This window comes from Propithecus coquereli, unplaced genomic scaffold, assembly GCF_000956105.1.
Source record: "Propithecus coquereli isolate 6110/MARCELLA unplaced genomic scaffold, Pcoq_1.0 Scaffold142, whole genome shotgun sequence".
In the NCBI taxonomy this organism is placed as follows: Eukaryota; Metazoa; Chordata; class Mammalia; order Primates; family Indriidae; genus Propithecus; species Propithecus coquereli.
This window is the reverse complement of record NW_012138525.1, coordinates 7,338,438-7,366,392: the sequence shown is the minus strand read 5'-3', so window position 1 is coordinate 7,366,392 and position 27,955 is coordinate 7,338,438. Positions and strand designations below refer to the sequence as shown.

Genomic DNA, 27,955 nt, shown 5'->3' with positions numbered 1-27,955 from the left:
ATACCTTACTTGAAGATGAAAATTCTTACAGATTATAGCCATAAAAATTTCAGAATAATATACTGATATTCTCTCAAAAAATGAGTTCACCTCTGGCCAAAGGGTAACCAGTTTTTTTTTTTCGTTTTTTAAATTTCAAATTTATTGAGGTGCAATTTACATGCATTAAAACCCTTTCTTGGATACCATTTTATGAGTTCTGAAAGATTCATACAGCCTTGTAACAACCATCCTTGTTTTCTTTTTAAATCATGGAAAATTTCAAACAAATAATCAAGCGAGAATGGTATCCAGTGTACCCATCAGCTCCAACAGTTAGACACACGTGGCCCGTTTTGTTTCACCTGTCCTCCCACCCACTACCCTCTTCCCTCACCCCATTATGTTTAGGTAAGTTCCAGATATCGCTGTATTTGTAAATATTTCATGATATATCTTTAAAAGATAACTTTTACTGGTAATTTTTTCCAATTTTTTTTCATTCACTGAAGTAGGATTTTTCTTTTATTAGGCTTAATCAAAAGTAGTGTGGAGCATTCTGAACTTGAGTATTATTAACACAGGCATACAATAATATTTAATACTTTGTATTGTTAAGCAGTGTAAATAGATTTCTTAATTGATTTTACATTACTTTGTTCTGTATGCCAAACTAGTATTATTCCTGGCAGTAAGTTGTATTTGAACAATAAACTGAATTTGTAGTTGAATGAGTGCTGTGAAGGAGATTTGTACTTTCCTGCAGATATGTTTTTTAGCTCTGAATATTGTGGCTAATGTGCTAGGAGCAAGCATATTTGGCCAGTATAACTTTCTGTGTTTAAATCTCTCTGAGTGTTTTTAATCTCTGTAGAATTATAAATTTTAGATACTAAGGACACATGTAAAATTTGCTGAAAAACCAGGGTAAAAACTAGTTGAAATGACTTGATCTAATGATGTGTATTTTCTCTATGGGGAGTCAAAGGTGGACAGGAGGAAACTGATAAAAAGGAGGTTGTGTCATTGTCAAGTGGGAACTTCGTGTTTTAGTGCTATGCTTGATTAAAATTTTTCTTACCTTGACTTCTTTCTTGTGGGTGGAGAGGTTTTGTTAGCTTAGTGTTTGGCTTTTCTCCACTGTGACTGTATTTTCCATCAGGATCTTTGTTAACCCTTTGCTTCCCACTGGTTATACAGGTGCAGCAGCAGAGAACATGTTAGGCAGTTTGCTGTGCCTCCCAGGTTCGGGATCAGTGCTGCTTGAGCCCTGCACTGGTTCTACAATATCGGAGACAACAAGCGAAGCTTGGAGTGTAGAGGTGTTGCCAAGTGACTCAGGTTAGTATGCTATCATTATTTGTTTTTTCATTTACACAGGAGTTTTAAATATAAGGTATCCTAATTTCTATATTATGTGTATTTTGCCAAATAGACATTTGAGAAGTTTGAGGTAATCACATTGGTAAGAATTTCAAATGGAAAATTAGTGTAGGGCGTATTCTGTCCATTAAGAAAAAATGGCAATGTTGGATAGCATAGGTTAAGATGACAGGTGCTTTCTAACTCTGTGCTCAATTATTTTGGAAGCAATTATCAATATTTGTAACTTATCAGGGTTCTGTGTGGGTCATTGGGTTCAGTATTTTCTACTATTAATAACTCATTACAGGATGAGAGTAGCAACACAGATCAAACCCTGAGTGGTTGACAGCTTGGTAAGCATATTTAGATTTATCACAAGGAAAAACATGACCCTTTAAAAGATATATAATGTGTTTTTGAAATACATTGAAATTGAGGCTCTGTAGTCCTGAGGATACTTTTGTGCAGGCTTATTATAAATGTATTAATACATAAATAAAGTGTTTTGTATATACTCTATTTGTTTTTCTCATTATGAAGACATGTCTTTGCCTTCAACTAAATGTCAACTACCAGAATACAAATATAAGTAACTATATCTGCATTACTTTCTATCTGATATATTTGGCTCAAGACTAATTAAGTAATCCTGATATGTATTTTATTATGTTAAAGCATTCAGACATGCTAGCCTAGAGACAAGCTATTCTCTCTTGTTAAGTTTACATGTTAACAAACAGCATACTCTATGAGGTTAGTGATCTAGAAACAGAGTTTTCATCTGACAGTGAACTGGCCTATGTTGGGATGAAAATCACAGTCTTGACTACTTCATCTAACTTTGCTAACTGGCCCAGACTTAGAAATCTGTTTACACTGATTTCCTTTATGGCCCTGGTAGGTTTGTTTCTCTGAGTCACAAAAGCTAAAATTATGGTGTGCTAACAGAATCACTAATATAATACCCCTTGTCTTCTATTCAGAGGCCCCAGACCTAAAGCAGGAGGAACGCCTGCAAGAATTGGAGAGCTGTTCTGGACTGGGTAGCACATCTGATGATACAGATGTCAGGGAGGTCAGTTCCCGCCCCAGCACACCAGGCCTCAGTGTTGTGTCGGGTATGTCTGTCTTGTTTTAAGGAATAGGGATTTGAAAGTGTCCCATCCACCCTCATTTATGAAGTTGATACAAAGATATGTTTTATTTAAGAGATGAGTGATTTCCAGGAAAGAAAATTATTTCCGTGGCACTTTAAATCTTTGAAAATGTAATGTATGGCTTTATAGAGCCTGTTGAAGTAATAGGCAAACAGTCCCTCTACAATTCTTTCTAGTCTTAGTAACCTCTGCTGCTTTATTCAGATACCACATAATAATTCTGACTATGTTGTATAAAGCAAGGTAAGTATATTTAAGCAATAGTGTGGTAAAGAATATAATACTAAACAATTCATGTGTATAGAAGTGGGACACAAACAATTTGTTACTGTTTTCCAAATTTCATATACTTTTTGTGTGGTTATTTTGTTCTTCTTGCTGTTTATTTTTTACCGTTTTTTTTAAAGGCATAAGTGCAACCTCTGAGGATATTCCCAATAAGATCGAAGACCTGAGATCTGAGTGCAGCTCTGATTTTGGGGGTAAAGATTCTGTCACTAGTCCAGACATGGATGAAATAACTCATGGTAAGAAAGGGAATTGAGAATGAATTAAAAATAATCACGTTCGTAGTTGAAACTGGCATTTTTACCCATTGCTTTTGATGATATCAATTCGTATAGCACTTTGTGGCATAATTTATCAATGCATTTTTAAGGCCTTAAATGTTCGCATTCTAAATTTGGTCCAGTTAGTTCCACTTCTAGAAATCAGTCATAAGGAAATAATTCCATGTATAGAGAAAAGTCTTATGCACAGAGATGTTCTTTATTAACATTTATGTTGGCAGAAAATTGGAAACAGTTAAAATTGGAAAGAGTTAAAAAATGGAATGGCTAAGTAAATTTTGATGTAATTTATTAGAATTTATGTAGCTATTTTTTAAATGCTTTAAAGACTATGAAATAACTTGGAGAAATAGCTAGAACATAGTATTACATGGAAAATTTATTTGATAGAATTTTACATGCAGGATAAAACATTAAAAAACTTATGCATTGAGAAAGAACTGGAAAGAAATACCAAAATGCCAGCAGTGGTTTTACATGTTGGGCAATGGGTTTTGAGGTATCTTTTCTTTTTTACAACTTTTTTTTATTGTTGTTCTAAACCAGGGGTTGTTAACCTCAACACTATTGACAGTTTGGGCTGGCTAATTCTTTGATGTGGGAGTCTGTCCTGTGCATTATAGAATGTTTAGTGGTATCCCTGGCCTCTACCCGTAGCATATACTCACCTACTGGGCTTGTGACAACCAAAAATGTTCCAGACATTGCCAGATGATCCTTTGGGGGGCCAAACAGCTGCCAATTGAGAACCACTGTTCTAAACCAACAGTCTCAAAGCGTGGTCTCCATGGACCACTGACAGTCCTTAACAGCCTTTTGGCCGGTGTGGGGGTGGTAGTGGTGGAACATGAGGTCAAAACTATTTTCATAATAAAGGTTGTTGTCCACTTTCATTGACATTTGTACTGATGATGCACCAGCAAAGGTGGATAAAATTTACTGGGGCCTCAGCATGGGGCAAGGGCACTAAACCGTACAAGTAGTCACTGTATTCTTTACTCACAGTTTTTAAAAAAAGTTTTACTTATGAATGCCTTTGATGAAGTAGTAAAAATTATTTAATTACATCTCAACCCTTGATTATACATCTTTCTATTATTCTGTGTGAAGAAACAGGAAGTTCCTCAGTGCATTTCTGCTGCATTCTCAAGAAAAAGTGCTCATAAGATTATTTGAGCTGTTAGCTTAATTAACTAGGTGTTTTTTTTTTTACTTGTTTGTTAATTTGTTTTTCATGAAATACCATTTTTACTTGAAAAAATGACAAACTAGTATGCGTGAATACGTACTTGGGTATTCGGCAGACATTTTCTTGAAAATTAGCAAAGTAAGCCTATTACTTAAGAAAAACAACTGACAGAGTAGAGTTTGTTGCCAAAAATCAAAATCAAAATTTCAGGCTGGGCATGGTGGCTCACACCTGTAATCCTAACACTCTGGGAGACCAAGGCAGGAAGATTGCTTGAGGCCAGGAGTTCGAGACCAGCCTGAGCAAGAGCGAGACCCTGTCTCTACTAAATACAAGAAATAATGAGCTCAGCGCGTTGGTGCAGTCCTATGGTCCCAGCTACTTTGGGAGCCTGAGGCAGGAGGATCACTTGAGCCTAGGAGTTTGATGCCTCAGTGAGCTATGACGACACCACTGCACTCCAGCCTGGGTGACAGAATGAGACCCCATCTCTTAAAAAAATAAATAAATAAAAATAGAATTTTAGAAATTTGTATTCACCTCCATGAGCTTGACAGCTTCCTATTGGTTAAAGACTTTCCTGGTGAGACTGCTGGTGATACCAAGAATGTGATTTTTTTGTATGATGAAACGTGTCAGCATTCGGAAGATCTGCTTATCTGATTGAAACAGTATTTTCTAAATGATTAATACATGATGTTACAAAATCACACATGAGTAAAAGATCCTTTCAAAGTGCAAGATAGACCAATTCATTTTAATGTAACAAGAGTATAAAAATTTCATTGATTTGGTTTCAAATTCTACCTTGTAGCTAATCTGTAAAAAACTACTACTTGTCAGGATTTGGTAGAGTATCAAAGAAGAATATACACAATTTTCTGAAAAGGTTATTAAAATATCGTCCCTTTGTATACTATACATATGTGTGAGGCCAGATTTCTTTTTTCTTTTTTGAGACAGAGTCTCACTTTGTTGCCTGGGCTAGAGTGAGTGCCGTGGCCTCAGCCTAGCTCACAGCAACCTCAAACTCCTGGGCTCAGAGGCCAGATTTTCTTTATATGCTTCAACCAAAACAACATATTGCAACACATTGAAAACAGTAGCAGATAGAGTATCAGCTATGTTCTAGTAAGCCATACATTAATGAAATTTGCAAAAAGATCAAATAATGCTACTCTTCTCATTTTTTTTTTTTTTGGATAAGTTATTTTTTATTAAAAAAGGTTTCATTGTGTTATCGTTTAATGGGTATGTTTAAATGAATTAGTAAATATTAAAACTTCAGTTTTAATTTCCAATATAGTAAATATCAGTAGTTATAACCAATGTAAACAAAAGCTCTCAGGGTCAATCATTTTTAAAGATATAAAGGTGTCCTGAGACAAAAATTTTGAGAACTGCTGTTCTAAACTAGCTTTCATAATGATATAAACTATAGAACAAAAGATCAAAGGCATAGTAGTACTATATCATTCATTATCAAAAAATATAGCTCAGACTAAAAAAGTTTACATTAATAGTTTCTTTTTCATATTTGAAACTTTCAGCATCTGCATACTTAATCTATTTTGATATTTCTGTTTTTGGTTGTTTAGACATGGTTAGAGGACTAATCTTTGACTCTGTAGCTTAAAATAGCACACTTTTGAAGTTAATTGGTTTCACGGTGTAATGTATTCATTTTTCTTATGGATTCTTTTTAAAACTAAGTCATTTGCTGAGAGCAGTGTTAGAATTTCAAATTTTACAACTTTTTATTTATACCTATCTGTAGGTAGTATTGCCCCTATCTTTACAGACTGGAGCAAGATGAGGCTCAGGGAGGCTGTGACATTCTTAAAATTTTGATGGTTTAGGTCCTCTGGCTTTGTGCTGTCTGCATTAACCATAATAACACTTGGCCATTAGAAGTAATCGGGGTGTGGATGCTAGACCACTAAAATGTAATAAAAATTCATGTTTGAAGATAGTAGGATGAATTTGAAGTAATCAGAATTCGATATTCTTTACTTTCTTTTTTTTGCTGGTATGACTCTCAACTTCTAGTTGATCAAACAAGGAAAACTGTCAAAGAACACTTAGAACTCTTTGCACTGTTTTGTAATTCTCCTTGTCATGAGTTCTGGCTCAGTCTCACAATTTGCCCTCTTGTTTCAGGTGCCCACCAGCTGACCTCTCCTCCTTCTCAGTCAGAGTCTCTGCTGGCCATGTTTGATCCACTGTCTTCACACGAAGGTAAACTAATGAACTTTTTGGCTTTTGTCACAGACAGAACAAAGAAACCAAAACCCTTTGTTAATGCCTTTGTTGGATTAGTTGTGTCTCAGTTACAAAACTTTTCTTTTTCTGTTTTGTAGGAGCTTCTGCTGTGGTTAGGCCAAAGGTTCACTATGCTAGGCCATCACATCCACCACCAGATCCCCCAATCCTGGAAGGAGCTGTGGGAGGAAATGAGGCCAGGTTGCCAAACTTTGGTTCCCATGTTTTAACTCCAGCCGAAATGGAGGCATTCAAGCAAAGGCATTCTTACCCTGAGAGATTAGTTCGAAGCAGGAGTTCTGATATAGTATCTTCTGTCCGGCGACCCATGAGTGACCCCAGCTGGAACCGACGTCCAGGGAATGAAGAGCGAGACCTCCCTCCGGCTGCAGCCATTGGTGCTACTTCTTTGGTGGCTGCACCTCATTCATCATCTTCGTCCCCGAGCAAGGACTCCTCAAGAGGAGAGGTATGGGACACAGGCCATGTAGAAAAATTTTCTAATTGTGGTTAACTTTAGTGTTCTATCTGCCTGATTCTATTGATATCTGAAATTAACATGGAATATATAGATCTAGGATTAAGGATGCACAGTAGTCATGATTAAAGATAATTTGTCGGCTGGGCACAGTGGCTCACACCTGTAATCCTAGCACTTTGGGAGGTGGAGGTGGGAAGATCACTTGAGGCCAGGAGTTCAAGACCAGCTGGGTAATAGTGAGACCTGGTCTCTACAAAAAATAAAAAAAAAATTAACCAGGCATGATTGTGCACACCTCTGGTCCTAGCTACTCAGGAGGCTGAGGCAGGAGGATTGCTTGAGCCCAGGAGTTGGAGGCTTCAGTGAGCTATGATGATGCCACTGTACTCTAGCCCAGGCAACAGAGTGAGACCCTGTCTCTAAATAAATAGATAGATAGATAGATAGTCGATCTAGTATGGCCACAATCATAGAAAATCTATGCAGCTTTGGTTTTGTATTAATAGTAATACCGTCTTGCATTTTTGTGACACTGTTAACTTTTCTCCAAGCAATTTGTATCTGATGATTTTGTAACCATCTGAGATGAGGTATGACTTTTTTATCTTGAAACAATCATGAAGTTATAAAAAATTTGAAAGTACAGTAAAAGAACACTTCTCCCCATTTGAGAGCAAGTTGCCAACCTGGTGCTCCATCACCTCTGAATATGAATACTTTAGTGTAAGTTTCCCACAAACAGGCACATTCTCCTGCACATTGTAGTACAGCCATCAGCATCAGCAAACGAACACTGATACATCACTACCTTCTAATTTTCACACCCGTGTGTGTGTCCCCAGTTGTTCCCATCTTTATAGTAAAGGATGCCATTCAGAATCACAGGCTGCTTTTAGTTGTCATGTCTTTTTAGTTTCTTTCAGTCTGGGACAGTTCCTCAGTTTATATGACCTTGATACTCTTGAAATTTACAGACCAGTTATTTTCTAGAATGTCCCTCAGTTTTGGTTTGTTTGATGTTTTCTCATGATTGGATTCAGGTTACTCATCTTTGGCAGGAATATCACTGAAATGACACTGTTCTTTTCATTGCGTCCTGTCAGGTAGCACACAGTTTTAATTTGTCCCATTATTCTGTGGTCTTCATCTGGATGAAGGTGGTGTCTTCCAGGCTTCACCACTATAAAGTTACTCTTTTCCCCTTTATAAGTATTTTGTTGGGGGGATAGTTTGAAAATATGTAACTATCCTGTTCATCAAATTTTTTACTTATCTACTTATTAATTATATCTATTGTCTCATGGTTTTCTCTTTTAGTCAGTGGGCTTGTTACGGTCATTTATTTTGAAGCCCGGTCGTCCCTAATTTGGCCAATGGGAGCCCCTTCAAGCTGCTTCTGAGTTCTTTTGACATGTTGCTATTATTCTTTGATAATTTCTTTGCTTTCTGGTACAAGATGTTACAAGCTTACATTGTACTTTGTCTGCCCTAGTCCTGGGATTAGCCATTTCTCTAAGGAGCCCTTGTTCATTTTAGTGAAAAATAGTTTTTAGAAATTGAGATCTGGATACAGTGTTCATTGCTATAGGGCTGTTGCTGTTTCCAGGACTTTTCAGTGGACGGATCTAGGGAGTATGTGTGTGTGTTTATACACCCACATTTACCAGTGTATTTATTTCTGTATCTGTCTTTTTCTATAAATAGCAATGTGAGCTCATACTGACACTTTCAGTTCTAGTCCAGAAACAACAGAATTTGTTTCATCTTTCTTCCATATTTGTAACTCCCTTCTCCAACAGTGAGAAACCTGCTTTCATTATTTTTTGTGTATGTACTTACTTGATCAGTCCCCCTGTATGCAATCAATTTCTCATCCCCACTGCCAACTCCTCCCTAGCGTAGATGCCCTCATCTCTCTGCTAGGGTTCTGATACCTCATTCCCATGGATGCCCTTAAAGAGGATATTTTTAATCTGAGTTTTGTAAATGAAAAAATTGAAATTAGGTGATTCATTCATGGTCATTTGATAGGATAGTAAAGGAATTATTGTCTTTGCCCTTTGACATTTCTTAATGATAACTCAGTATAATTGGTGATCAAGAAATGATCTAAGTTTAAGTCTCAGCTGTGCCACATACAGGCTGTGTAACTTTGAGGAAAATGGGAGATTACTTTTTTTAGTTTCATAGTTCTCATCTGTAAAGAGGGCTTAATAATAGGACCTATCTCCTAAGGCTTCTGTGACGATGAAATGAGATAATATTATATATATCTTTATGCTCAGTATTTGGCATATGGTATACACTCGGCTTTATTAACTACTGCTACTACCATCTCAGCTACCCCGCTAGAGTTTATTTGCACTGCATTTATTTATTCCATAAGTATTTATTGAGTGCCTACTGTATATCAGTCTCTGTATTAAGTTTTTGGTTTATTAACATAATGAGATAGTACCTGCTCTCAAGCAGATGATAGTCGGGTGCTTAAAAGGTATACTTCCATGTTCCAGAAGTCGCCTACGTGGCAATAAGAACAGCTTTGTTTTAAGGCAGACAAGACTGGTTTTTGTATTTCACAGACTTCTGAAATCCTTTTCATGGTAATTTATCCTGCTGCCAAACTCCAAATAAAGCATCCAACTTTTTCTACAGACTGAAGAACGCAAAGATAGTGATGATGAGAAATCAGACAGGAACAGACCTTGGTGGAGAAAACGTTTTGTTTCAGCCATGCCTAAAGGTAATTTTATAAAATATTAGAATGCTGTAATTATTAGCAACAAGAAGCAAAGCCATAAAATCTCTTTCAGAGAGCCAGTATGTCAACTCCTCTGTGAGACTTGCTGGACATAAGTTTCTAGCTGTTTTGAAGATGTAGAAAATGGTTTCACTCATGAATGTTAAGGCAGAGCTTTAGAAATGTTCTTGTTCTTTGCAGGAAGTGGTAGTGATTTCATAAATGGAAGTCATGCCGGTCAACTTTTGTTTAAGTATCATATACTATTGAAGTTAAACATAGGACTTTCGACATATGTATTGCTATTAATTACTGCAGGAAAATGGGATGCTATTGGTAATTAAACATTCCCCTGGATTGTTAATGTCCTGAAATAAATTTAAGCTTTCTATGTCTATATTCATTGAGAATGTTTATACGCTAAATATTAGTGAGTGTTTATTTTGGAAGGTAGTTGTATAAAATTGTTTGCTTTTTTGGTGAATAGCCTGGCATCATTTGAGTTGGCAGAAGCCTCTCTTCCTGAAAGGAGAGATCATCCAGGAATAAAGCTGGGGACTTGGTCCAGAGGCCTCTTCTCAGCCCTGTGGCACTTAGGAACTGAGGAGAGCTGCTTTCATGCCATACTCAGGCCCACTTGAGGAGGAGGAGAGAATGAGCCTAGGAGTTTTCAATGTGTTGTCTTTGAGCAGGGGTTAAGAGGCAGTGGTTTTGATTTAGTCCTAATGGATTCCTATTAAATCATTCTTCCTATAGCAGATGACTCCAAAGCAGATTCTGAAAGCTCCTTTTAAGAAACTTCAATGCTATTTTAAGAACGATTATCAGTCGACACTTGGGATTTCTTAGCTTTTAAACTTTTCAACTTCCTTTCACTTAGAAATGTTGGCACACCAGTTAACTTCCAAGTAGTGCAGTATGTTATATGTCACACTACTGACTTTATTTAATTTCCAGCTCCTATACCATTTAGAAAGAAAGAAAAACAAGAAAAAGACAAAGATGATCTGGGGCCTGACAGATTCTCAACACTCACAGGTTTGTAGACCCATGGACTTCCTGGCTCCTTCATTCCCAGAGCACATATTTCATAACACTTTTTCTTGGGTGCCATAAGCGTTGCCTTTTTAGAAGAGTGTGTCTGTGTGTGTATAGTGGGGAGTATGTTCTTCATAGCTCTGTGGTTTCCAATTGGCAGCCACAGTGAATCTCAGTGTGCTCTTCCTGCAGACCGCCACCACCATCATCATCCTCATTATCATAACTTCCGTTTATGGTGAGGCCCCTGATGCTGAGCCTCTAGGCATACCCTACACCTCGACATCTAGTGGGATGATGACACACAGTGCCTTTTAGGAAAGTGTGGTGACGGTTTTAGTGCTGTGCATGCCATATCTTTGGATCATTGATTGAATAGTTTTCTCTAACATTAATTGTAGAATGCTAAATTTATGTTCATCTAGAGTTCTTGATTATTCAGGATCACAATGAAATTCTGTTTTACCTAATCATTTCCTTTTTTGTGTTTGTTCAAACAATATCATAAATGCCAACCATTATAATAAAAGTTTTAAAAACTTTACTAATTTTTTACAGCTTGAACCATTTTAACATTGCTGTCTGACTCATGGGAAATAAAACTAGGGGTCGAGTTCTTACCTTACTCAGCATTTATATTTCTGCAGCTTCTTTCTGGCACATTATGAAGGAGCACCCTAAAAGGAAAGTTTAAGAGGTAGTGTTAATGACACAACCTTGGGTTTGATAGCTGTGTATTGCTTCCAGTGGCTATAGAGTATCTAGAGGGAAATTCATTTCTCACCTTTCCTCTTTTTTTCTTATCTTGATTTTAAATTATGTTATCCTACTATCCTACTAAGTGAAAATGAAGATTTTCTTGTTAAAAAGTGAGATAGGTTTCAAAAGAACAGCCTCCTCAAAGAATTCAGCATAGTATAGGTAGAATCCCATTTTAATGTATATAATTTTAATGTCTAGTTAAATATATATTTATATTATATCTATACATATAAATATATATTTAGGTGTATTTCTATGTCCTAGCATATACTTCCTTGACTTATTTTATATGGTGACTTCCCTGGAATAAAGGGTTTTGAATAGCAGTGCCTACAGGCTATGGTTTCCTGATGAGAGCAGCCAGGCCTGTCCTATTCAATCAGCAAATATTTGTTGACCATCTGACTCATGCCAGGCACAGTGCTAAGTGTTGGGGGTGTTAAGTCAAATCACACGTGGCCTCTGTCTTATTGGGAAGAGTTGGAGTGACGTCATCCTTTTGGCAAGGTATTTATGTATCCTTCCCACATGTTTCTAATGTTAGAAGAACACTAATGTTTTACTTGCACCTTCGTACAATACGTTTCTCTTGGTTCTTGGTGTTGGGATGAGAAACTGAGTAGAATAAGTTTTTTTCTTAAAGTAATTCATTTTCTTTGGATATGATTTAAGCAATTTAACTTCCCTACTGGTCCGAAATTTCTACGAAGTCCTAATTAATGACCTATTGAAAAGTTATGAGATCAATTTTAAAACGATATGCAAGGAAATTTCTATTTTTTTTTTTTTTTTTTTTTTTGAGACAGAGTCTCACTGTGTTGCCCGGGCTAGAGTGCCGTGGCATCAGCCTAGCTCACAGCAACCTCAAACTCCTGGGCTCAAGCGATCCTCCTGCCTAAGCCTCCCGAGTAGCTGGGACTACAGGCATGCGCCACCATGCCCGGCTAATTTTTTCTATATATTTTTAGTTGTCCAATTAATTTCTTTCTAATTTTAGTAGAGACGGGGTCTCGCTCTTGCTCAGGGTGGTTTCGAACTCCTGAGCTCAAACAATCCGCCCGCCTCAGCCTCCCAGAGAGCTAGGATTACAGACGTGAGCCACCGCGCCCGGCCCGAAAGGAAATTTCTTAATAGTCCATAATCCTGCCACCTTATTTTTTTCATGTTCTCTCCCAATCTTTTTCTATATTTATATGTGGTGTTTTCTTGATTGGATTAGATTATGCATTTGCCTTTATATTCTTTTACCACGTGATTTTATAGACCCTCTCCCAATATCTATTAGACATAGTAGGGTTTTTAATAATTTTTATCAGCTACAAAATCTAGCGTGATGCTATTACAGTGTAAATGTACTCTTACTAGTGGATATTTAAATTGTTATAAATTTTTTATTATGAAAACAGTGCTCACAGCTTTGTAATGTGTATAGCACTTTTTGTTGAATTATTTTCCTGAGATAAAATTTTTAAGAATGGTGTTAACAGAAATAAAGGTTATAAACATTATGGCTCTCATTATGTTTAGCCAGCACTCAAAAGCATTAACCAAAAAGTACTCCCCTCCCTCAAAGTAAGATTCTGTAATGATAAAGGGTTTACCAGTTACATTCAGAAAAGTACAGATTCAGTTAGGAATGACTTATCATGAATTCAAATGCCATCGTAGCAGAAATACTAAATTTACTTTGGAAATCCTCTTTTTATATAGTCGTTGCTCAGCATACATGGGGGATTTGTTCCAGGCCACCCCTCCCCTATCCTCCAGGTATACCCAGATCCCTGCATACTCAAGTCCTGCAGTTGGCCCTGTGGAACTCAGGAAAAGTCAGCCCCCTGCATACTCAGGTTTTGCATGTCAGGAATACAGTATTTTTGATCTGCTTTGGGTTGAAAAAATCGATGTATAAGCAGAGCTGTGCAGCTCAAACCCGTGCTGTTCATGGGTCAGCTGTAGTTTCCTACAGGTTTATAGAAACATGAATACCAAATATTTGTCTCATGGAAACAGCAGAAGAGCCTGTGAGCATGCTGCTTAACTTCTGTGTGCCTTGATTTCCTCTTCTGTAAGATGGGGCGATCTGTAGTACCCCCTGTGACATCACTTGATGATTAGTTGAGACAGTTTTCATATAAGGTCCTTAGCCCAGTTCCTGGCATGTGGTAAGTGCTCAATAAACGTTAGCTGCTGTTAATATTAGCTGCTGTGAACACACACACACACACACACACACACACGCACACGCTCTAGTGATTTTGATGTGTTTTTAGATTTTTTTAAAAAATGGGATTCTACCAGAATCTGGACATTTATGGTTACCTACTTGGCCTAGATCTATCTCAGCTGTCTGTGTTTCACTGTGGAACTTTATTTTGTTCTGTATATCTATAGCAATTCTTTGCTTTAACAACTCAGTTAATTAATGACTACCATTTTAGACTCTAGGATAACATTTTTGATGTGATTTTGTTGACAGGATAACGGTCCTGTCGGTAAACAGTACTGCATTTGTGATTGTGATAAGTTTTTTCTCTGTGTATCCCAGCTACAATTCCAGCACTCCCCAAGAATGTCTAGATTCTCTAGGAGTGCCTCTCACACCATTGCATGCACAAAATGCTCTATTCCAGCAGCTGCACTGTCATGTGAGATCTAGTGAGATAGAATATGAATACCTGTAGTTTTCAAATGTGGTATAGAAAGAAATCATGAAGGAAGAATGGAGATAGATATGTTTTATTATTGAAAAGGATTTAAGTCTAAGTTTGAATAGTTCTTTTTTTCCTCCTTCAGCATGGAGATGTCTGAATAAATGAAGTCTGCACATAAAAATGCATTGTTGGAAGTTCTGTTAGCATGAATTGCTAATAACAGTGATTTGAGTGTAAGCACTTTAAAAATCCGTCATCCATTCAGTCTGCACTGAACTTTGACACTGTCATGCAGAATTCTGGTGATGATGAGAAAGTGGAGCTACTCCTCCCAATTTCCTGCTTTGACAAGGATCTCAGACTTAGAAATGGGATGAGTAGGCAGCTGCATGGTGCCTCTTAACTTTGAGATATGTGCTCTTTTTAAGTCTTACCTCCTAATCCGCCTTTGGGATTATGCTACTGGTGTCATACTAACATCAGAGTTGGTACCAACCAAAGGAGCTAATTCTCACTCTCCTTTCCCTGCAGATGATCCCAGCCCTAGACTCAGTGCACAGGCTCAGGTTGCTGAGGACATTCTGGACAAATACAGGAATGCCATTAAACGGACCAGCCCCAGCGAGGGAGCAATGGCAAACTATGAAAGTGCAGGTGATAATCACAATAAATATTTGAATAGTAACTTTTAGATCACAGTGATAAAGGAAATCTGAATTTAAATAGCCTTTAAAAGAAAGAATAGCTAGGGGAACCATTTTATTACCTCAAAATTACAGACTTTATAACCAAATCAGATTAAATTGATGTCCCTCTCCACACTCTCCTGCTAAGTGTAGGTACCCCCTGATGTTCACATGCCTTAGAGTTGTCATCCTCTGAGTCTGGGGTGACTGGCCCAGAGGGAATTGGGGCATGCTATAATGGGAAGAGATTTATTTTTACTGTCTCCAGTACTGTAATTCTATCTGGTTATACACTTATTATAGCTGTGGGAGCAGACACTTGGGTTATCCATTGTTGCTTGGTACTTATTTTTTAAAGGATTCTGTTTTTCTTATAGTGGAATGCTAAATAGCTGTCAGAAAGATATGGTATAGTCCCTAAGATAAATTAAGGGGGAAAAAAGTATATAAAAGCATAAACAGTTTACTGCAGATACTCATGCTTGTATGTGCATAGAGTATCTTCTGGAAGAATCTCCAACAAACTGGTAACATGAGTTGGCTCTGAGGAGGACTCCTGGGGAGGCTGAGAGGGGGAGTGAGGGGAGAGGAGAACTCACACTTTTTTATTTTGAAAAGTTTTAAAATAACAGAAAAGTTAAAAGAATAGTACAATGAAGTTTCATATACCTAGACTTACCAATTGTTAACATTTTGCCACATTTCCTCTTTCTATATTTTTTCCTTTTTTTCCTGAAGCATTTGAAATTATCTCCTAAGAATAAGGATACTTTCCAACATAAACAGTATCTTTTTTACATTCAGGAACTTTTTATTCCTTTTGAGTTTGTACATGTATTATCTATTCTTAATTGATTAATTAAAAACATAAAAACCACTGTGGGAACTTCAGATCTGACCTTGCTGCATTTGTGAATTGGTTCCCTGACTCATTCTTGGGTGTAGTGAGAGAAGCTCCAGTGGGGAGAAGCAGGATGCCTGAGCCCTTGGTCTACCTCAACCATTGCCCAGGGGATTTAGAGCAAGCCATTTTCTGACTGGGCAGGAGTCCATGCCTATAAATGAGGGTATTGTATAAAATGATTTTTGAGGCCTCTTCTAGTTTTATGGTTCAGTGATTCTGATTACAAGATACTAACTTTTATTAAGTTAAAACAGGCTTTCATTGTTTGCATTAGGATTGGGAAAAGAGGTAAAACCATTCTTTTCTCAACAGCTACTGTCTTGGTACATTATTGTTGTTATTGATAACTTGGTTAAGTGTTCGAAGTTTTTTTCTTTTTTTCCAAAGAACTCTTACTGTGAGTCAATGCTAATTTATGATTGAGTTGCTCTGAATACCAACTAGTGCCAGAATATTTCAAATTAACCTGGTTATCCTTTTCTGGGGTGGGGTGGGTTTTGTTCAGAGGTTATGGGTGATGGTGAAAGTGCACATGATTCTCCACGGGATGAAACACTGCAGAACATCTCGGCCGATGATCTCCCCGACTCCGCAAGCCAAGCAGCTCACCCTCAGGACTCAGCTTTCTCTTACAGGTATTTCTTCTATAGGATTTGGGACTTTCGGGTTTGGACTTTTCGTCACCATTGCAGTCACTTCAAGTGAAGTGATTCATTGAGTCACTTAATAAATGTATAAAGCAGAGAGATAAGATTGAAATGCTGTTTACTAATAAGACTTTGCTTCAGTTGGGAATGTCATCTATGAAATTCAGGGATTAAAAAAAGCTCATATACCCACAGGAACCGCATGAGTAATTGAAATGAAACAGGTTGCAGTGCCCCTGCCCATGCAAAGCTGCCAGCCCACATGAGCAATGTCAGGAGCTGGGATTAGCTGCAGGGTGTTGGATAACCCACTATCTCCAGTAGAGCCACTAGAGCCCTCTCAGTTTGTCTTCTTCCTCATCCCCTGGGTGGGTCTATTTCTTTTTTTTTTTTTTCCCTTGGAAACAGGGTCTCCCTTTTTGCCCAGACATGAGGACATTAGCCAGTAGCATGATCATAGCTCACTGTAACTCGTGGGCTCAAGTGATCCTCCTGCCTCAGCCTCCCAAGTAGCTGGGACTACTACAGGTATTCACCACCACACCCAGCTAATTTTTCTATTTTTTGTAGAGAGAGGGTCTTGCTATGTTGCTCAGGCTGGTCTCAAATTCCTGACCTCAAGCAATCCTCCTGCCTTGGCCTCCCAAAGTCCTAGGAGTACCGGCATGAGCTACTGTGCCCAGCCTCTTTCTCTTTTTAATGGGGCTTCAGAAAGAACATGACTTTAGGATTCTGAAATTCTTCCTTTGCGTAATAAGGAAACTCTGTTTCCCTCAGACAAGGAGCATTGCTTTTAAGGCACCATTATCTCTTGTGGACTTAGGAAGTTCTCTCTCTCTTCTCTCTCAACTTTTTATTCTAGAAATTTTCAGACCTGTACAAAAATAAGAATGCATCGATATTCTAATTACCCAGATTCAACAGTTATTAACATATGACCAATATTGTTTCATATTTACACTTCCCCAATTATTTTAAAGCAAAATCTAAATAGCATATTATTTTACTTATAAATACTGTGAAGCTTTACAGTTTTTTTTCCTACAGTAAAATTGATAGAGGCAGACAGAATTTTTATTTCCAGCTATGACTTATTTTGCTAAATTCATCAGGTGACTTTACCATTATGGGTAAATATTGTATTTGATCAGTTTGATTTCTGAATCACTCATTTTATACGAAGAAAAACGACAGGGAAAGATTCAGAGCTAGTCAGATGAGGTGTGGAGGGATAACCCTACAGAGGGAGGCATACACTCTGGCTTGTTCTCTAAGGTGTTTAGACTGCTACTTTGGATGGCAGATTTGAACATTCTCAAGAAGTTCTGGTCCATGCCCCACAGAACCAGAAAGGGCCACAGGTACTAGCAGATGAAAGAAACTTGATGGTATCTCCCAGTATGAAAAGCTGCATTGTTGGGGAGGGCGACACCTTCTGAAGAGTGTGCTACCGTCAGGTGGTAGTAGGTAATTCTGTAGTTGGAAGTTAAAAGGAAGCAGATTTTGGCTCAACATGAAAAATTTTCAACATTAGAGTGATAGGGCTTCTTGTCAGGTAGTGAGCTTGTCTTGTGGCAGAATCAGCATTTCTCAAGAGACATGGAAAAGGACATTCTAAATTTGGGTGGTTCCAGTGACTTCTATAGTCCACCTACTCTGACATAATATGCTCTCCTGATTCTCCTCATGGTGCCTATCATAGAACTCAGCATGTGATAAAAGGTCGAAAAGGATTTGTTGTTTGGCTGGTTCTGATGACTTTATAGAATGGTCCTTGCCCAGAGCACTTTTATAACCTTGCTTCTCAGATGACTAGAAAGCCTGTTCTTTTAAGTGGGGCATCAGTGACTTAAAAATTATCTTTTTTTAAATGACCATTTGAAACATTTGAATTCTGAAGTAAAATATTAATTTATATAGTAAGTAATCATAAAATGTGACCGTATTTGGATAAAGAAATGAGCATGTTTTCTATTTGTTCTTCAGAGATGCGAAAAAGAAACTGAGGCTTGCTCTTTGCTCTGCCGACTCTGTTGCCTTCCCAGTGCTAACCCATTCGACGAGGAATGGTTTACCAGACCATACAGACCCAGAAGGTAAGTTGCTACAGGATGTCTTATTTTTGCTTACATTTGTAGGTTGAACCATATGAAATTGCCAGTATTCAGCTGTTTAAGCTATACAGTTCCATGTGGTTCAACTGAATACATTTGTATTAGTGTCACTTAAGGGCATTTTGATTACTGATGGTTTATTAAAGTATTTTCTAATTGGGAGTGGCAGTACAGCTAAGTTCTAATGATACGTGATAAAGCAGAATTGACATCCCAGATACTGAGAGGTTGCATACAGCTGATGTAATTAAGCCCCTGGAAATTCTCAATAATAACAGAATTCTTATTTTTTTATTTAGACAATGAAATTGTATGCTTCTTAAAAGTTCAAATAGCTGAAGCAATTAATTTACAAGATAAGAACTTAATGGCTCAACTTCAAGAAACAATGCGTTGTGTATGCCGTTTTGATAATAGGACTTGTAGAAAACTGCTGGCGTCTATTGCTGAGGACTACAGGTAATATACCCAGCCTGTTCAGCTTGTAAACCTCATTTTTATCTGCAAGTGTTTTCTTTTAGGTCCTTATTTCAGAAATGAATCTAGGCTTACTACAAAGTGCTTGGCTATATTTACTTGGATATAGATTTCTGAGCAACACATTTGGGTATTTAGAAATGTAGTTATAAATTAGCAGGTCTAAAAGAGCAGTACAGTTTATTTCAGCTTTACACAAAGCTGCTGACATCATGAAGCCAGGGTAACTAGGGTATTATTTTCATTTTTTTAGAAGTGATAGGAAAGACTATTATCCCGGACCAAAGGAGTGGGAGTAGTAGCCTTAGGAATTGCTATGCTTTTCTGCTCCCAGTCCCCTGCTAATGGCTGTGGAGAAAAATTTAACTGAGATGCATAGGAAGTTAGGAGGCTTCAAGGCTTAGGGAATGGGTGCTCTAATGATTGTTACATTTAGACTCTAAGCAGATGATTAGTGGAGGACTTTTTTTTTTTCCCCCAGACAGGGTCTTGCTCTGTTGCCCCTGCTAGAGTACAATAGCATCATCATAGCTCACTGCAGCCTTAAACTCCTGGGCTCAAGGGGTCCTCCTGCCTCAGCCTCCCGAGTAGCTGGGACTACAGATCTGTGCCACCATGCCCAGCTAATTTTTCTATTTTTTGTAGAGACAGGGTCTTGCTCTTGCTCAGGCTGGTCTCAAACTTCTGGTCTCAAGCAGTCCTCCTGCCTCAGCCTCCCAGAGTGCTGGGATTATAGGCATGAACCACCAGGCCCAGCCTGGTAGAGGATGTTTTGCGACCTAGTGGTATATAATCTTTATTTTGCTGTTACTTTTCATCTTCTCCTACCAATGTGGAGACTGTGCTTCCATATATAATAGACCAAGTATGCAAAGGGACTTAGCAACTTTTAGTTGAGTTAGGTATCTAAGTGATGATATTCTTTCTTCCCAGGGATGATAAATGGGTCTGTTTCTTGAGCAGCATGATTAGTCCCCAAGACAGTTGTCTGCAGCCTGACATGCCAATTCGTAAAACCAAAATCTGTGCAGTAATTTTTTATTTTTTAAAGAAAAATTGGGAACATTGGCCAGGCGGGTGGCTCATTCCTATAATCCCAGCACTTTGGGAAGCTGAGGCAGGAGTATCACTTGAGGCCAGGAGTTTGAGACCAGCCTGGGCAACATAGCAAGACCCCATCACTACAAAAAAATTAAAAATTCGCGGGATGTTGCAAGGATCACTTGAGCTCAAGAGTTTGAGACTACAGTGAGCTATGATCGCACCACTGTACTCCAGCCTAAGTGACACAGTAAGACCCTGTATCTAAAAAAAAAAAAAAAGAAAAAGAAAAATTGGGAACCTCAATCTTCAAAGAAAGTGTGCCCTGTGTAGACCCAATGTCCTGCAAAGTATTTTGCCTTTTAGGAAAAGAGCCCCATATATTGCTTATCTCACTCGTTGTCGACAAGGACTACAGACCACACAGGCTCACCTGGAAAGGCTGTTACAAAGGGTTTTGCGGGACAAAGAGGTGGCCAATCGATACTTTACAACTGTCTGTGTGAGGTTACTGCTTGAGAGCAAAGAAAAGAAGATCAGGGAATTCATTCAAGGTAACTCAATACCTTTACATTAAGCATCTCTTTAGCCGTATGCTCTTGGGAAGATTTGGAAATTTTGTTTTGTTTTGCTAGCTTGTTCAAGTACCTGCATGCCTCAAATACCCACTTATTTTATGGATTCCTAGTAATTAAACTTTGATGTCGAACCAATAAATTACATTTTTCTCCTGGATTAAATATCTATAGTTTATTCTAAAAATTGGGGAAATTGGTAAATTTTTGGATCCACGTGAGTTCTCATTTTTTAAAACTAAACGTCATTTTTATAACAAACCCCTTGCACTTAAACTTTCACATATTTCTTCCTTCTTCCTGATTTTAATGATTTGGCTACATATTTTTCTAGAATAAACCACACTCAAACACTTTTGGCTTTAAGATCATGATGTCTGCATAACTAGTGATTAAAATGATTTCTATAATTGCCTTTTAAAAATTATTTAGATAGTTTTTATTAAACTATTTAAAAAGTTATTATTTTGCATTGGAGACTTTCAGAAGCTCACAGCAGCTGATGATAAAACTGCTCAGGTAGAAGATTTTCTGCAGTTTCTTTATGGTGCGATGGCCCAGGATGTAATATGGCAAAACGCAAGTGAAGAGCAGCTTCAGGATGCGCAGCTGGCCATTGAGCGAAGCGTGATGAACCGGATTTTCAAGCTCGCTTTCTACCCTAATCAGGATGGTGACATACTTCGTGACCAGTGAGTGCTTCTGTGCTGAGTGCTTGTATGTTGGACTGTGTAGGGATCTATCAGGTAGCCCGATATTTTAGGCAAGCTGTACATGTGACTTAGTATCTGGTAGTAAAGGGAAACATAGCAGTTACCATTTTTCACCTGTCAGAGTTACATGATCAAAAAGAATGATAATACCCAGTTTCAGGGATGTGGGTAATCAGGCTGGAAGGAGTATAAATTGGTATGGCCTTTTTGGAAAGCACTTGCTGTTTACTGTGCCTCAGATATTCTTCCTTTTCTTCATGTGCTTAACTCTTACTTACCCTTCAGGTCTTGACTGAAGTATCACTTCCCTGGGGTGACCTCTCCTGCCGAGGTTATATCCCCTGTTAGGGTTCTCTCAGGCCTGAGTGCCTTCCATTTGCCATGGTTGCCCTTTGACATTTGTGAGTCATGGTTTCTCAACCTGGCACACTGACATGTGGGCCCAGATTGTTCTTTGATGTGGGAGACTGTCCTGGGCATTGTAGGACGTTTATCAGCATCCCTGGCCTCTACACACCAGATGCCAGCAGTATCCCACCAGTGGTGATAACCAGAGTGTCTCCATACATTGCTAAATGTCCCTTGGGGGGTAAAATTCTTCCCTGTTCTTGATCACTGGTTTGTGTGATGATTTGATGAATGTTGTCTTCCTCGCTGGATTGTTACCTCCACAAGATCGGGAAATAATGCTTTTATTCACCACTCTGTCACAGCGTCAAGCAAGCACAGTGCTTGGATTCTAATATATACTCATTATATATTAATTAGGAGTGACCAGTTATATATTTGAATATCAAAAAATGTCTGGAATTATTTGGCATGTGAATTATATCTCAATAAAACTGTTTAAAAAAACTAGCTGGGTACAGTGGCTCACACCTGTAATCCTAGCACTTTGGGAGGCCAAGGCGGGAGAATCGCTTGAGACCAGGAGTTTGAGACCAGCCTGAGCAAGAACAAGACCCCTGTCTCTACAAATAGAGAAATTAGCCATTCATGGTGGTGGCATGTGCCTATAGTCCCAGCTACTCGGGAGGCATAGGCAGGAAGATTGTTTGAGCCCAGGAGCTTGAGGTTGCAGTGAATGATGATGAGGCCATTGCACTCTAGCCTGGATGACAAAGCAAGAACTCTCTCTCTCTCTCTCTCTCTCTCTCTCTCTCAAAACAAAAACAAAAACAAAAACAAAAACAAAATAATAATCCTGGTGAAAAAATCTGGAATGGTTAGTAATATTGGTTATCTTTGAGTAGTGAGACTATGGAGGATTCAGTATTTTTATTTTTGCTCTTCTGTATTTTCTTGACCGCTGCTTCACAACTCTGCTTCTGCCCCAACCATTTTAAAGTTGTCACCGTGTTTCCCAGAAGTGACAGTGGCTTACTGTGCCAGTGACTCTCAGAAGTCCATGTAATAGGTCTCAGGGTGGGTTATTTGGTTTATATAAGGTTTTCTTTTCTTTCTTTCTTTTTTTTTTTTTTTAATTTTGAGAGGTTTATTCTGAGCCAAATTGGAGGACCATAGCCCAGAGCCACACCCAAGAAGCCTTGAGCAAGTGGACTCCTATATAAGGTTTTCTTTCACGCAAGTTTTAAAATGTTGCATATATATTTGAGAAAACTCACTTCATGTGAAATGGGTTAGGATCATTCCAACTTCCCACTCACCTGTTTGTAGTCTCAGAGGCTGTTGGCCCATCCCAGGCTTCTGTACTTAATGTGCCAGGGCCTGTGTTCTCTCCAGAGCACCAATTTTTGGCTTCAGGCACAGGATGAGGAGTGGGGACATTCAAACTCTACTACAAAGAGCAACTTTGAAGCAGATTCTTTCTACTCCCTCCTCCATGCATTTCTGCAGGTTTTGTGCAGTGTGGAGAGCTAACTTGGTGCTTGGAAAGAACACTAGCAGCAGGAAGCTGGGTGTAGCCCTTGCCACTGACCCCTGTGTGGCCTTAGGCAAATCTTTTACCTTTTTCAGCCTAATTATCTTCGTCTACAGAATGAGAGGTTGGGTGAATTCTACAGTCCCTTCTCCATGTAAGAGCTGTGATCTTTGGTTTCTGGCTTTTGATCCCTCTGTCTCCTCTCACTTTTCTTTTTCTTACTCCCTTTTCCTCTACTTTACTAAATAATGTGTCCCAGCAGCTCCTGGGTTAGGGGCTTTCTCCACTGGAATGCTGAACTAGTCCAGGAAAGAAGGACTTCTCTGTTCTCCCTGCATGCCCTCAGTTTACTCAACAATTCTAAGCAGATCCTAAATATGTACCTTTTTTGACAAGAAAGAATACTTACAGCTAAGAGATAATCTCAACTGTAATTGTAATCTATATCTAGGAATAAGCTGAAAATGTTTTAAAAGGTTTGAAAAAATCAGTATGACTATTTATGTATCTTGTTTTATGCAATGTATGTTTACGTATGTATTTTGGGGGGCGTTTTCAGGGTTCTTCATGAACATATCCAGAGATTGTCTAAAGTAGTGACTGCAAATCACAGAGCTCTTCAGATACCAGAGGTAATGCATGTTTATGTGGCATGGGTGAGATGAGCTAAATGCTGCGTGGTGTACCATATGATGCTACCACTTTTTCAAGGCTAGATATAATTTAGTCTAACTGTAAAGTTCCTGAAGGTGCTTCTAGGGGTTAAAATTCCCTGGTACAGAAAGGAACCTCAGCAGTAGAGAGGAAGGAGTGAGGCAGCAGGAGAAGCCTCTCCCTGAAGCCCCTGGGTGCACACGCAGGGCTTGTCCGCCACGCCCTCCCGGGCAGCACTCTCCATCCTTGCTTTCTTGTCAGGTTTCTGCAGAGACGACCCATTTGAAGAGGGGCTGGGAGCACTCCAGAGAGTGTGATAACTGCTATTCCAGTAGAGATAATCGAATCTGAATGTGACCTCAAAGTACCTTTTAGTTGTTGATACTAGCATTTTTGCCTGTTTCACACATCTCTTACAAAATAAGAAAACAGGAAAATTTCAGGGTTTTTGAGCTTTCTGGTGGTTTTTATTGAAACCTCCACTAATGGAACATTAATTAGTATTAATATAAAATTTTAAATTGTTTGATTTTTTTGAATCTGTTATTTCTAGAGCTATTGCAATAAGGGTACATATTAACTTCTAAATTACCCTCTATTAGTAACTTGTTTACATTTTTGGAGTCAGCTGCTAAACGTAGGGAAGTTCCATCCTAGCTATTTAAGAAAATAATTGTTTGAAATTTTGTGAGTTCTAGGTTCTGTGTTAATTGTAGGCCTCTTTTGTATTAATGGATATCTGGGTTGCTCTATTTTAAAATGCAGAACAAATTATTGTTTAAAAGTTTAAAAATTTAAGTTAAGCTTTGGCTGGGCACAATGGCTCACATCTATAATCCTAGCACTCTGGGAGGCTGAGGTGGGTGGATTGCCTGAGCTCAGGAGTTCGAGACCAGCCTGAGCAAGAACGAGACCCTATCTCTACTTAAAATAGAAAAATTAGCCAGGGGCCGGGCGTAGTAGCTTAGGCTTGTAATCCTAACACTTTGGGAGGCTGAGGCAGGAGGATTGCTTGACCTAAGGAGTTTGAGACCAGCCTGGGCAAGGGCGAGAGACCCCCGTCTCTTTAAAAAAAAAAGGTAAAAATAATAAAAATAAATTAAAAAAATAAAAAGAAAGAAGGAAAAATTAGCCTGGTGTCATGTGCATGCCTGTAGTGCCAGCTACTTGGAAGGCTGAGGCAGGAGGATCACTTGAGTGCAGGAGTTTGAGGTAGCAGTGAGCTATGATGATGCCATGACACTCTAGCCTGGGTGACAGAGTGAGACTCTGTCTCAAAGAAGAAAAGTTAAGCTTCAATCTTGGGTAGAGGGGGAAGGAACCTCAATATGGTTTTACTGGAGAGAGGAAAAGAGCAACGACCTTACCCTCTGCCTCCTGACATGGTGGTTGGGGTGGTCATTGCTGGGGTTGCCATTGGATTTGGAATCTGTACATTGTCTGTGGTCTCATTTAGGTTTATCTTCGAGAAGCACCGTGGCCATCTGCACAATCAGAAATCAGGACAATAAGTGCTTACAAAACCCCCCGGGACAAAGTGCAGTGCATCCTGAGAATGTGCTCTACAATTATGAACCTGCTGAGCCTGGCCAACGAGGACTCAGTCCCCGGAGCAGATGACTTTGTCCCTGTGTTGGTGTTTGTGTTGATAAAGGTAGGCCCCTTACTCCTGTCAGTTAAGGAGTTGTGTCATTCTGAGCAGGGTGGCACAGGGCTTCACTTAATGTTAAAGTTCTTAGCTCTTTTCCAAGTCTCAAGCTTTGTGTCACCCAGAAAGAAAGTGCCTAATGTCAAGATTTGTTCTTTCCAGAAGTTAGGGATTTCAAAAGAAAGAAGGAGGGGACTAGATTCCTAGATGAGTGTTTTCAGCTTTTAAAGCAGTGCCTGAAACTATTAGTTGGGGCTCAGTGTGTAATTGCTGAGTTGAGTAGATGAGGGGAGGTTCTCTCTATTATGCTTTTACCACCTTCTTTCACACTGAACTCTTTGCAGTATCTGTCACATAGACCACCACGTTTACCAGTCATCTCTCCCCTCTCTCAGCCTCTTGTCTGGTAGTGTAAAAGTACCGACATCTCTTGTCCTTCTTTAACTTTTAAAATTAAAATTTCATCATTTAAATGGTTTATTTTGAACATTTTGGGGGCAACCATGCAGTTTGGGTGTACACAGCCACTAAGGGACCTCATCACTTGTGTGTTCCAGTCAGCCCAGCCCAGCTGTTGCTGTCTGAAGTGCGTTTGACACATTTCTCGTTGATTCTTAGTGTTTGCAACGTTTTTGCAGCCTGGACTGTCAGCTCTGAGTCAGAAACCCATGGGATCGGCCACCACAGCTCTTCCTTTTGTTCACTGTTCTTCTCTCTTCCACACGTGATCTGTCTCGTCCTTACATAGAGCCAGTTTAAGCTAGTTTTAAGGAAAAGGCCTTAGCTTGTCCTCCTAGGCATTTCACGGCCTGTGTCTTTTCTCTCCACTTGAAGTAGGTAAAAAAACAGATGTTTTGTGTTACCTCTTGCAGCAGAGGGCATATTCTCTTTTTAGTTTTTTCTTTCTCAGTTGATCCTCCAGACTTACCAGATATAACTCAATTTGTCCACAGCATTTATTTCCTTATTAACATTCTGGAATCCTGGGATGTTCAGTTAGACCACTGGGATTAGTTCAGCCTCCACAGGGACTAGTGAGGTTAAGTAACTTGCAAGGATAGAAAGTTCTAGATAGTTCAGTTAGGACTGGAACCTCGGTTGCCTTTCCAATATACTGTTGCTACTCATAGTAGCTAAAGTTTACAGATTACTTCCAAAAAATGTAAATTGGGGATTATTTTCAAAAGGACTGGTATCTCTTTCACAGAAGAACATTTGAAGAACTCTTAAATGATTGGCAAAGCTGTACATCTGAATAATTGACTCTTGTATTTTTTACTTTTCTAGGCAAATCCACCCTGCTTGCTGTCCACTGTTCAGTATATCAGTAGCTTTTATGCCAGCTGTCTGTCTGGAGAGGAGTCCTATTGGTGGATGCAGTTCACAGCAGCTGTGGAATTCATTAAAACCATTGACGACCGAAAGTGACCAAGACCAAGGCCACCAAGGCAGCAGACTGTTAGTTGGGCATAGAGATCTCTAAGAAAATGTACCAGCTGCTTTGAAGGCTGAAGAAAATTGTTTTTGTATAATATTGTACAGCATTCAGACATTTTAAAACAGATCTTTACTAAACAGATTAATGAGCTAACAAGCAGGTTCTCTTTTCTTTGGGCTCTTTCCTTTCTGAGTTGCATATTTTATTTTCTTGTCCCCAAGTAGAGAATAGTACTGCAAAAAGGGACCACATTTTTCAGGCATTTTTAAATATTAAAAAACAGAACAGAATCTCTTAGAAAATTCCTAGGCCTCCATTCATAGATACCTATTCTTTCTTTTTATTTAAAAAAAAAAAAAAACAGTACCCCTCTTTTATGATGCTGTCTTATCTTATGTGCATCTAATGGAAGGAAAATATCAGTTGCACTGAGGATTATAATAGTGGTGTATTAGTGGCATTATCTATAAATACACTCACCTAAATTGAAAAGCTAAGAAGGAAATGTAAATATAATATATATTTATATTTGATGTAATATGGACATCTTCAGATTCTAATAAACAAGGACTATTGCTGATAATAGGTTGTCACATACCCTCTTGTGAAATGGTTTCCTTGACAAAATTTAAGCTGAGCTTAAAAGCAAAACACAAAAAATACACAAATATTTATTGAAGTGTAATACAGTTTATTGAACTTTCTAGGCATGGAGTTTGATGTGCAGGGCTGCCTTTGATGAGGAGTATAAAAATCATCTATGAGCCTGCATAAAGGAGAGAAACTCTTTAATTATCATATATTACATAAAATGAACAGTAGATACCTAATACTTTATTGTGGTACTTATTATCTGAAATACTAAATATACTGTAGAAACCCCAGACAAAGCTCCTTACAAACCTTTAATTGCAATATATTTTTGATGATGATTCACATTGAATGCACAGACCAGGAATTCAGTGAATGTCATTTTTTTTAAA

At 38.5% G+C, this 27,955-nt stretch overlaps 1 protein-coding gene across 2 annotated transcripts in view; it reads left to right on the top strand.

Annotated features, from left to right (window-relative positions):
* Positions 1 to 27,480, top strand: part of GAPVD1 (GTPase activating protein and VPS9 domains 1) — an 86,849-nt gene extending 59,369 nt beyond the window's left edge. For both annotated transcript variants that reach the window (XM_012639841.1, XM_012639840.1), the window contains exons 12-27: positions 1,180 to 1,320; positions 2,328 to 2,462; positions 2,909 to 3,028; positions 6,420 to 6,497; positions 6,620 to 6,990; positions 9,658 to 9,745; positions 10,700 to 10,780; positions 14,725 to 14,847; positions 16,289 to 16,418; positions 18,417 to 18,526; positions 18,844 to 19,003; positions 20,429 to 20,616; positions 21,116 to 21,329; positions 23,792 to 23,864; positions 25,343 to 25,540; positions 26,822 to 27,480. In XM_012639841.1, coding sequence (XP_012495295.1) covers positions 1,180 to 1,320; positions 2,328 to 2,462; positions 2,909 to 3,028; positions 6,420 to 6,497; positions 6,620 to 6,990; positions 9,658 to 9,745; positions 10,700 to 10,780; positions 14,725 to 14,847; positions 16,289 to 16,418; positions 18,417 to 18,526; positions 18,844 to 19,003; positions 20,429 to 20,616; positions 21,116 to 21,329; positions 23,792 to 23,864; positions 25,343 to 25,540; positions 26,822 to 26,962 — 2,351 coding nt within the window. In that variant the 3' untranslated portion in view covers positions 26,963 to 27,480. The remainder of the gene's footprint in view (positions 1 to 1,179; positions 1,321 to 2,327; positions 2,463 to 2,908; positions 3,029 to 6,419; positions 6,498 to 6,619; positions 6,991 to 9,657; positions 9,746 to 10,699; positions 10,781 to 14,724; positions 14,848 to 16,288; positions 16,419 to 18,416; positions 18,527 to 18,843; positions 19,004 to 20,428; positions 20,617 to 21,115; positions 21,330 to 23,791; positions 23,865 to 25,342; positions 25,541 to 26,821) is intronic.
* The last annotated feature ends 475 nt before the right edge of the window (positions 27,481 to 27,955 follow it).